The 12,158-nt window shown below is 36.5% G+C and overlaps 1 protein-coding gene across 3 annotated transcripts; it reads right to left on the reverse strand.

The window, feature by feature from the left end:
• Positions 1-1,490: 1,490 nt before the first annotated feature.
• Positions 1,491-10,156, reverse strand: LOC101741830 (serendipity locus protein alpha). Of its 3 annotated transcripts, none has more exons than XM_062675569.1 (10): positions 10,118-10,156; positions 9,308-9,542; positions 9,034-9,225; positions 7,749-7,997; positions 7,214-7,333; positions 6,013-6,406; positions 5,486-5,667; positions 4,646-4,838; positions 2,460-3,131; positions 1,491-2,181 (listed from the first exon to the last, which is right to left on the reverse strand). In XM_062675569.1, the coding sequence occupies exons 2-10, from the start codon at positions 9,365-9,367 to the stop codon at positions 1,874-1,876; spliced, it is 2,370 nt and encodes a 789-aa protein (XP_062531553.1). In that variant the 5' UTR covers positions 9,368-9,542; positions 10,118-10,156; the 3' UTR covers positions 1,491-1,873. The 3 variants fall into 3 exon arrangements, with proteins under 3 accessions (XP_062531553.1, XP_037876321.1, XP_062531556.1); XM_038020393.2 differs by having other exon boundaries at positions 9,946-10,142; XM_062675572.1 differs by lacking the exons at positions 9,308-9,542; positions 10,118-10,156 and adding an exon at positions 8,529-8,685 and having other exon boundaries at positions 9,034-9,147.
• Between the last annotated feature and the right edge of the window lie 2,002 nt (positions 10,157-12,158).

Consider the following 12,158-nt stretch of genomic DNA (forward strand, 5'->3'; position numbering starts at 1 on the left):
AGATCCCAGTGAAAGCATTCTCCTATTGTATTGGTAATTTCCCACGTGCAACCTCTGGATATCACGTCTTTTCATCTCCACCAATATTTGTATTTATAAATGCATATGTCACAGAACTATTACTTAATTGGTATGACTTCTTTAAATTTAATATTATTAGGTACTAGCTGTACCCGTCCGCTTCGCAGGGCATTTAAAATTAACATTATTATTTCTCACCCCCCCAAAAATTCTCATCATTAACGCCTCCGCAACAGTAACTGGTGTAGGGAGTCCAACACTCATATAAATATTAGCCTATCCATTACGTACCTACATGTATTTTCTACATGGATACCAAGTTTCAAGTCAATCGGATACATGGTAGTTATAACGGAACATCCGTAATAACAATATAGATATTGTCTACAAGTCTTATTTCGAATAAGACATTGTTAACTACTCAATTGTGCCATTGCCTAATCCACCTTTAGTGCTGTTGCACGCTTCTAGTTTCTAATACTAGCAGCAGCCTAGAAAAATCAGCGTACAGTAGAACACGTCAAAGATATGATCCCTAGCCTATAATATCTGCTTGCTAAGTTCCTTGTTGGATTCATTAGTAGATGGACTAGCAAAGCAGCTACCTCTGAGTTGTTACGACCTCCTTTGGAGACGATCACTTGATATCCCACCTTTACTGCTAAGCCGGTACTGGATGTGCATGCAAAATATTTTAACGGCCACCGAACTTTATCGTTATCTCCATTCCAAAAAAATATGCCAATGAAGTAGTTTACAACAGTGCAATGCTCCTATCAAATAAACCGGTATGCTGCCATCTATCGAGCGATGACTAAAGTTTAAAAGTACTACATTTTCTCCAGAGTTCAAGATTGTTCTGCTATGTATTAGGTTTTAGTTTTTTTTAGACGCCTCTTGCAATGTAAGTATATAAAGCTCACGGGCCTCAAAACTGACGACATCGCTGACACTAACCCTGGCGAGAGCAGTGCTTTGCAGAATCTAACACCGGATCGGACATGATTGAATTGTGTGTAAATTTATCCTTCCTTCCTCTTCGCGGACAATATTATGATACCCAGGAACCGCCCGCCCATGCCAACATATCTGTATCGTTCTATCACCCATAATAAGACCAAATTTACGGATTAAGAAAGAAATTTGACTAAGATGTTTACACTACGGGCAGATGCCGGAATATTGTTAGTAATACGAACAGACTGCTGTGGTATCTTATCACTAATACTCAAATATATTATTATAACCCTCTATATATCGTTTTTTTGTTTATTTTTATGAACACGAGAGAAGGTAACAATACGCCCTAAGTACATAGGTATTAGTAATATTAAATTTCTAGATTTTGCCACTTATATTTTTATTATCACGATTTTATATTTAATATCAATATTTTTTTATAATAATATATTATATTTATAGCAAAAACAGAAATCAGCAGAAAATATTGTATAATGAAACAAGAAATGTACAAAAAAAAGATTTATTAATATATCAGTTCCTTACAAAATTATCTACTAATGGACGGAACTTTCCATTACAAAATCGTTTATATTTTAATGTTTTATTTTAGTCAAACCACCTTGTTGTCTGCTACATACTACACCATTTACAATGTTCCCAAACAGTAGCATTTTTTCAAAATTTAATCATAAAATCTTGTATCAAGAATTGTGTAGTATTAAGGGTCTCAGTTTACTTGTTCTTGATTTAAGATGTCTCCTATAATAGGTTTACCATTCAATGCGTTCAGCTTCCAGAAGATACTGCGAATATTCCAAAACATACATATAATGGAACGTATTTTCTCTATTTCTATCGGTAATGTAACTTCATTGTATTGGTTTTAATTTTATACTGATGTTTCAAACTCAGTTTTAAGATTATTTAACTTAATATCGATAAAATCCAAATCATTAATGCGTTCTAATGTCGTGACGTTAGATGGTTGTGACATATTCGATGAACAAGACACTGCAGTTTCATCACAAGATTGAAAAGCTCTGGAACTTGTGGAAATGTTCCAGACATATTTAGATATTGTATTCTGATGGATTTTATTGGAACAGTTCGCCTTATTTGTTCTCAATTCAGTTGATGGAAACCCAGCCTTCGTATTAGATACAATACTTGTCATATCGTTCATTTCGTTAAGGACATCTGAAACATATTGACATTGAATAGAGTGAAAATTTATGGCAATCTATAATTAAAATATGATTTAAAAAAGTTTATTTTATTTCAATAATCACACAGACGTACACCACGAGCCATAGGCCTGCCCCTAGCATCACCATAATGACTGGAGCTGTACTATCATTGAAAACTCTCGTCTCTTATGTACTAAAATATCAACTTTAATCGTTTTATTAATTCAGGATATTAGCAATAAACAAATTCTTACCATTAAACCAAAATTTACATTTAATGTAACTCACCAGTCAATTGTAAGGTAAAGTTTTCTTCGGTAACATCAATGTCTTTATCTGTTATGGAACGGACATCATCAAGTTTTCTTTCTAAAATCTTCTCTTGAGATTTGCAATGTCTATTCAAGACAGCTTTTCTCAATGACGACCTATTTTTAATAGGCGAAAAATTGTACAAAACTGATCTTTCTCGTACTCTTTGCAGATTCTTATTCAAGTTGAAAGTTTCGTCGCGACCAGCTTTGGGCTTATAACCATTCAACAAATTGTCCAATTCTACGGAAAAACTCAGTTCTTCACATTGTCTTAGTTTCAGATGCTTTGTTAATTTAATTAGGGGGAAGTTTCGTGTCGACGATCTTACATTACTGGTCCTGGCAAATACACTCTTAGACATAATGTCATCAGTCTTTTTTGGACTATCGACGTCTGAATTTTTATTTTTATAAACTGTATGTGTTTCATTTTTACACACATGAACGTCATCATCTTCGAACAACTGTTCCTCGTTTTGCTTCGGATGTAAAATCATATTTATTTTGTTTATTACGGTGTACAATAGTTTGAGTCTCTTCAATAACTGTTCATTCGACGCCTGTTTGTTAGTATGGGTTTTTATATCGTACATAAAATCATTTTCGGAGGCAAGTAAATTTGATACTGTCTTGCATTCGTTTACCGCTGAAATGATAAATTAAATTACTATGACGTATTGAATAGTATTATTCAGTGGATGCACTGTATTGGGAGCAGTCGCACATCGCCTTCATTCTCAACCGAGGGATTTATAACAGAGGGCCAACTCGCATTTACGCGTGTTAATGTAAGAGAGTTCCGGTGCTGACCATGAGCTCAAACAGTATCCGTTCGCGGAAATTAAGGTTCTCGATTTCAGCGTTCACGATAGGCGCTAACCACTTACCATCTGATTGAACGCCCGTCTTGATAAATACGTAAAATGATTAAATATATATTTTATATACAGGGTGTCTCATAAAGAGTATATGAAAATGTATAAAAGAAAAGAGTATAAAAAAAATGTTCCTAGGTGAATAGTTTTGGAATAATTCTTCTGCCAATAAGGTTTTTTTCTGGAACGTCTGCCGTCTCGATACCGGGTTACTCAGGCCGCCCAAGGGGTACCGCTGGTGCCCCGAGATACCCCACAGGGTCGGAAGCACCCTGACAGGTCGGGACGTGATACCTTTTTTTGTTCTACCTAAGCGGATGGTCTTAAGAGACCACCGGGGCTCAAACCTGACGTTTTTGCTAACAAACACGAACCCTAATAAGCGCCGTGCTTCGCAGAATCTACCACCGGATCGAAAACGCGACCCACTGAGAAGATCCGGCGGGAAACTTAGTAGGCTGTGTCTGTGGGTTAATTTACTCGCCGAGTCCTTCGTCGTAAGCGACAGGTTCGACGAGAACGGTGACGTAAGCTCGTACGGGGGGGCCGGAGGAGATACCTCCGGCCCCCAGCTCGACGGTGAATGATCGGAGAAGAGATCTCCCTCTCTCGTTCCGCCGCCTCCTTCTCCTACCATCTCGCAGAAGTCGAAGATGGCCTTTCAGGACAAAGGAAGCAGTAATGCGTTTCGGTTTGAAGGGCGGGGTAGCCGTTGTAACTGTAACTATACTGAGACCTTAGAACTGACATTTCAAGGTGGGCGGCGCATTTACATCGTAGATGTCTATGGGCTCCTTAACACCAGGTGGGCTGTGAACTCGTCCACGTATCTAAGCAATAAATAAATAAAAACGTCACTACAGAGCGTCGTAGCCATGTCGGTAACAATATGTCCTCTGTTATGATGACGACGAGGGCGCCGCAATGCTCCGCTCAAGCGGTGTAACGGTAAGATTGAAATTTGTTTTAAGTTTTTGAGCCGTAATGTAGTTGCATTTTTATCGTATTTATTGTTTGAAACGAGTTAAAGGAACTTGCTACCGACTATTTCGTTCTGACACGTTTAATTGAATAAACGGCCTAGCAGTACTTGTAATGTATAAATTCAGGGCTGTCATCGAACAATTGAACAATCAATAAATTAGTTTCTGTACGAAACTACTAATAACAACTTAGATATTTTTTACATTTTTAACACGGTCAACATTGTTGTTACTTTAACAACGTTTCGGCTTAATATACGCATTGTGGGACACCCTGTATATGTGTATATAAATTTACTAACCTTTCTTCAAATCTATTAACAATGGTTTTATTTTGTCATAATCATTCACAGCAGTTGGCTCATTCTTATTGTAAGCTTCAAAAAAATCATAAACAATACTTCCAATGTTAATCACAACACACACATGACTATTGTTGTAACAATTTGATTTTACTAATTCCAGTAATTTTTCGTGCATCATTTGTTTTGATTTCTGAAAATTTAATGAATGTATAGTTACGAAACATGGCTTTCATTGAATAATTATAGTTCTGAAACGTAGAATTTATTTGATTTACAAAATATGTGATTCGTTGTTGAAATCCCAGAGGCAGGTACCAAATTTTCTAATGAAACACGTGCTTAAGACTTGTTGATGAATGACTTCCACAATAAAAGAATGATATCATGTTAAAAAATCAAACGCGCTAAATTTTAATTTGCGTGATTACTGGTGGTACAGTCAACTGTGATTAGCCGGCACGCTTAGTACCACCAACCTGTCTATTAATGCCGCGAAACGGTATCGTATATTGATTTGAAGGGTGAGTTAGCCAATAAAATTTACAATTAAAACTGAGACCTCACATGATTTGTGTGCACAACAACGAATTCCAGTCTATGGGATATGGCAACTGTTTAAGAACGAGTGGGCCACGGACTCGTTCAACGATTTAGGTTAGTTTAAGTAAAGTATTAAGAGAAAACTGACAGATAGACAACAGATATTCCCCAAAAGATTAAACAGTAGTGGACTGTGGTAGAACAGATTATTGCCAGCCCAAAAGCGCAGTGTCGGTAGGCCTCCATAAGGCGGGCGTCGGTAGAATAAAAACATATTCTGCTCATCAGTTAACACACCTCCGAGAAAGCAGTGGGTTCCACAATCAAAAACACGCTGTCTCGTATTTCCTGAACTTCTTGTAGCCATGAAGTCATCAGCAACATCGAATGATAACTTTCAGGTGACATCATTAGCGCCGGTACTAGGTGAGGATCCAATGCTTCGAGACTTGCTATACCGCTTCGTACAGATAGTATACCTTAAAGCAGACAAGCAGATGTTTTAAATATTAACAATATATTATGTTTATATTTCAGATATGTGAAATACATATTTTAATCTGAATTATGAATTAGTAAATATCATTAATTAAAGTTGTATTAACCGACTTAACCTAATAGGCGTATGGCCCTAATAAGGAATAAAAAAAAAGTTGTGTTCATCAATAGATACAGAGTGAATTATTTATTTCAATTATCGATTAATCAATTATACATAAATATGTATCAAATATCGGAATGTGAAGATTCCGATATTTATTGGGGACACCTAGTATTCTAAACAAATGTTTGAACTACTCTATCTCAAAAATTTCAATACTTACGGCTTTGATCTGAAGAACATGATATGGCAAATGAACCAATTTGCAACAACCTCTCATTATACAAATCAAATTCTTTCACAAAGATACAATCTTCAGTATCATCAATTTCAGTTTTCACCAAACAGTCACAGACCCCTCTTGAGCTGCTACTAAAATGTTCTTTAAATATATCAATAGGAGACTTACTGTAACTGAAACAGTGTATTAATAATGCAAGTAAAGCAGTATTTGTGTTCGTTTCAAGAACATACAGAACATCCTTTAATACATCAATAAGGACATTGATATTAGAAGGCATTATGGGTAATCTCAAAGTTGCTGGTGATAATTTAATTGTTGAAGACACATCCCCACTAATTAACTCAGTCATAAGTGCTTTTGTTTCCCGTAATACCTGAAAAGTTGAAAATATTATAATTAAAATAATTGTTCAGGAGACATTAGTATGTGAACTTGGCCTCCTCTAAATTCTAATAATATTATCATGTCATCTGTAGAATTAATGGTGGTGGCAGAGTTAAAAACACCTTACATTCCCAACTTTTTGTTTTTTATCAAAGATGATAAGTGAACCTCACAGCCCTCAAAATTTTCACAGTTAGTGCAGTCTCTAGACACTACATCACTGCTAATGATGTTTTCTATCATGAGGCTTATCACATAAGCACTTACCTGTTCACCTTACCTGTTGCACCTTTCTTGTAAAGGTTAATAAAATAAACACTTTATCAGCTTCAAATCAAACCCGCAAAATTATAATTTGCGTAATTACTGGTGGCAGGGCCACTTGTAAGTCCGCGCGGATAGGTACCACCGCCCTGCCTATTTCTGCCGTGAAGCAGTAATGCGTTTCGGTTTGAAGGGTGGGGCAGCCGTTGTAACTATACCGAGACTTTAGAACTTGTATCTCAAGGTCAGTGGCGCAATTACGTTGTAGATGTCTATGGGCTCCAGTAACCACTTAACACCAGGTGGGCTGTGAGCTCGTCCACCCAATTAAGCAATAAAAAAAAAAAGGGAAAATGAGATCAAATGAACAAAAATATTCAAAAGAGACAAAAATCTACTTGTAGCTCTAATAAATGTTATGTTTTATATGAATTTTATTTTATCTTCAACAGTGTTACATGAAGAAATGTACAGAGCATAAATGTACACATCAATACTATTCAACTACCAATAATTATTAGGAATATCTTACAACTTGACATCTAGCTTTGACTATGTGCTGATCACTTGGTAGACAATATTTGCAAAGCGTCATAGCAGATAGTAGTAGCTCATCAATTGCAAGATGAAGATCGCTCAGTATCTGCAGCAACTGGAAAATGATTACAATTTATTTTATTTTATTTTTTATTAGATGGATGGACAAGCCACCCACGGCCCACCTGATGTTTTGTGATTACCGGAGCCCATAGACATGTACAACGTCTAGAAATGCCACCATCCATCTTAAGACATGAGTTCTAAGGTCTCATCTTTAACAGTAAAACGGCTGCCCTGCCCTTCAAATCGAAAGGCATTAATGCTTCATGGCAGAAATAGGCAGGGTGGTGGAACCTACCCATGCGGACTCACAAGACGTCCTACCACAAGTGATTATGGAAACTATAATTTTGCGCATTTGATTTTTATTACAGGACGTTATTCCTTCAACGTGGAAGATCACGGATTAATAAGAAAATAGAAAATTATAATTTTAGTCTAATCTAGTCTAGTCAAATATCACTCACTTCAGATTTCCAGAGCTCACACATCCCAAAATTTTCTTTATAATCATTTTTATAGACAACTTCGGATAATTTTGATAAAACCTCAAATGTGTGGTCAATCCAGTTCACAAAATACATTGTGGTCACATTAATTGAATCATCTGTATTGTCATTAGACAAATTACTGTTTCTTTTTTCAAGATGTTGGTCTATTGTATTTAATCTGTCTATGCACCATTCCAATCTCTCTACGTGACATTGGCGGCTTTCCTGTAAAAAAACGTTATTTATATTTCGATCTACAATAACTCTTTAAATTTAAAAGATTGTAGAATTAATCTACTAGGCTTTCAGTTACATTAGGCAGTTTTTGTTAGTACTTTACCAAACTGCATAGTGACAGCTTTTTGTATTTGTTTTAGTTTTATTTTGCTGTACCACAAAGCACACTCGTGAAACATCAATATGGAACTATACAGCACAGAACAGCTTGCGAGATATGGTATTAGCAACAACATTGAACTGCTTGAAACGACCTGAGGGATTCTATACATGCATCAGCTTATTAAATTATTTGTATGATTAACGTATAATAATGACAAAATATTTTTACTTCATAAATTTACAACTAAATTGTCTTAGTTCCTTGATGCAAGATAATCCAGCCTATATTTTAGATCATAATTACTTACTCAAAATTAAAATTAACATTAATAATAATAAGAATATTAATTTAGGAATGCATTCCTGTTTGAAGGGCAGGACAGCCTTTAAACAATACAATTGAAACTTCAAACTCACATCTCGAGGTGGTCGGCAGCACTCCTGTTGTGAAGTTTATGGTATCTGGTAAAAATTTCAAACCAGCAAAGCAAGTGAGCAAAGTTAACTATTTAAAAGGCAGCCTAATTTCAATATTTCAATTTAAGTAATGGGTTGGGTTGTAAAAAAACATTTCCTAAAAAATTATTTTACTATTTTTTAGTTATTTGCTAAAAAGTTGATAGTTTATTCCTATGTGGTTTCTACTGTTTACATATTAGTTACTGAAACAGAATCAATTTGCATTCGTTTTCAACAATATAAATCAGGGTAATTGCAGGAGATTGATTACAATGAAAATTTTGGTAGGCAGCAGCTTGGCTCTGCGCCTGGCATTGCTGGAACCCATGGGCGACTCACCATCAGGTGGGACGCATGCTGATTTGCCTACAAGGGCAATATAAAAAAAAAATCAAGAATTACAAAATGATTAAGTTAGACCTGTGAATAAGTATGCTAACATAGTTACGATATTCTTTTATACCTGAAGAAATATTCCTTGATTGTACTCTAACTTGAATATTCCAAGAAGGTTTACCACACATTTTTTTATTTGATTACAACACAGTGCTATTACTTCCCGAATTTTAATTAATTCCTGCTCCTCTATGTGTTTGACTTGTAATTTCTTCCGAATTTCTCCAATACTAGGATGTATTTCTTTAATCAAAAGCGTCTGAAAAATTGTAAGTAAATGATCAGCAATCATTCGATCCATTTTATTAAGAAAATAGGTAAATAAAAGTCAATTTACATACAATTAAATACTTTGTAGATTCTCCAGAGTTATCAGGAAGCTCAAATTTTATTTTATGCATTTTATGTTCATTGTTTTCTTAATTCCTTTCTATAGTTTTTAAACAACAAATTTTTCAAATTTTATCAAATTTGATTTTTTGACCGTTTAAATCACAGACAGTGCATATTTTTTTATGGGATATTATGACATGGTAACTAAGATCTTTAAGTCATGTCTTATTTTAATTTATATTCCTATTTTTATGAAAGACGATACTATGAAATGAAATCGATGCCTCCAATGAACACTAACTCCAAATTCGTAGGTTTACAGGAGGAGAGTTTAAACGAAAAAAATTGATAAAATCTTTATTATTTCAGATATATTTATGTTTTTTTCTTGTGTAACTAGCTGATTTACTCTTGCCCCCATCGAACCCCATCAATAATGAATTTGTAATACTTTTAAAATAGTGAAGCGATTTGCGTGAAAAACGAAAATTTTAAAATTATGAGTTAGAGTAGTGTTCATTGGAGGCATCGAAATGAAGATGATTAATTTGAAACGTTAATCAACTGGGATGATATGACAACTAAATGAAATGAGCTGAAATGATATGGGATGAAATATAATCTCAATAAAATGGTGGTTATTTACTGAGACTTTCTCAGTGGACTTTTTGGACAATCCCGAGAAGTTACGTTCAGGGGCTTTGTTTCATTTTCCCACATTTGTGCACTTTCACAGACGTTAAACAGTTAATAAACCACCACTGTTACATATTTAAACCTGAAGAAACACTAAATAGACAAAATAAAACAAATCATACTTCACTCCTAGCGTTCCCGCCAAAAAGTCCACAAACAGTGCTCAATTTTTTTAAAGGAATTTTATGACCTGCTAACTGAGTCTTTTAAGTCATATCTTATTTTAATTTATATTCATATTTTTATGAAAAATGATATTATGGAGTGAAATGATATGAAGATGATTAATTTGAGACATTTATCAACGGGGATGAAATTAAACGAAATGAAATGGGATGAAATATAATCTCAGTGAAATGGTGGTCATTTACTAAAATTTTTGAGTGGAATTTTTGGGGGATCCCGAGAAGTTACGTCCAGCGGCTTTGTTTCATTTTCCCACATTTGTGCACTTTCACAGATATTAAACAGTTAATAAACCACCATTATTACACATTTAAACCCGAAGAAACACTAAATAGACAAAATAAAACAAATCACACAACTGCACTCCTCGCGTTTCCGCCAAAAAGTCACAGTGCTCAATACATAATTTGAGCCATATTATTATAGAGAGAGTCCACTTAAAGTCCCTTCTTTATTTCGCCATAAAATCGTCATCAAGTGTTGTGCAGTGGAGGCGGCGCAGATGGAGTCACCCAAAGCGTTAATGTGCTCGAAGTTGATCGACTGAAAAAAGTCGATCGCTAGAGCGAGATTGTCGGATGCGGTCGGAGGGGAGGGGCAATTCGCGGGGTGACCCTGTGTACGGCACAGGACACAGCTAGGCGGTTCCACTGCGCTTTTTTGATCGGAGTGCAAAGGCTCGTGGCGTGGTCGCCCAAACACTTGACGCTTATAGGGTGCGCGTGACAATTACGGGCAGAGTGCCTGTACAACTGACAGCTGTGGCACTGACTCGCAGTGCCTTTTTATGGGGAGTTTCTACGGTTATTCCGGAAAGCCTACAGACTGTTCGAACGTTGAAGATTTACTTACCCTCGGGGGTAGGCTGGAGAGCGACGAGAACCATATGTTGTATGGCTCCCTCCCGCGTCCTGTGTGCATGCGGTGCACGGAATCGATCGGCAGACCTTGTTCTAGAAGGTCGGCCTTTAGGAGGTCGGCACCTAATTCCTTCGGGATGCCGTGTATGACCACGCGGAGCTCACGCTCCTTTTGAATTGTGTAAGTGTGGAAATTTAAAAGCTCCTTTCGGAGGTAGCTTGGGAGGCCCCAATGGTCACCTGGTGTCATCACTTTTATCTGAATCCGGTTGGCACGGCTACGGGCACTGACAAAATTGATATTTTTTGGCCTTAAACGACAAGCACGGCGGAATCCACGAAAGGGCTCACGGCGTGATCGGCCCTGAAAGCCAAAAATTCGGAAGTTAGCTTTGGGTGGCGAAGCCAGAGAAACTCTGCAAATACAACGTTTATGATAGCTGAGTGCTCAGGTGGGGCTGCCCCGAGTCTTAAACAAACTCGCCTTGTGGCGAGCCCCCAGCTTCTCGCAACTTAAACAAAAGTCGGGCTAACAAAAACCGGGCAATTGAGTGGTCGATGAGCATGTCCGCAGGCGGCGGGTGCTTCTATCGGAATGGGTTAAAATACGAAATTGCCAATATACTGAAAAATTGAAACTTTTTTTTAACTTAATTTATTTATTTAATAAAGATATCTACCATTGTTATCAATACATTGCTGCCATCTAATAGAAAGGTCGTTTATGCCCTTCGATCACTATTGTTGATCGAAGTTTATGCCTTTTCAATAGAACTCTGGTGATTAGATTCTACAAACTGTGTGAAAGCATTTTGTACTGCCTCCTGGAAAGAAAACTTTTTATCACGTAAAAATTATCCAAATCACGAAAAAAAAGGTAGTCCGTTGGAGCAAGGTCTGGCGAATACGGAAGGTGACGAATGGTTTCTGATTGCATTTCCTGTAGAGTTAAAACGGTTTCTCGTGCTGTCCTAGGACTCGCATTATCATGGAGCAGTAATAGCAAAGATCGATTCATGAATCAGGGCTGTTTCACTACAAATTTTGCTATCATTGTTCGGAGTTCAGCACAGTAGACATCTGCCGTTTCGCGAGTCGCGTTTCCAATCCGGTGGTA

This window comes from Bombyx mori, chromosome 3 (genome assembly GCF_030269925.1).
Source record: "Bombyx mori chromosome 3, ASM3026992v2".
Lineage (NCBI taxonomy): Eukaryota > Metazoa > Arthropoda > Insecta > Lepidoptera > Bombycidae > Bombyx > Bombyx mori.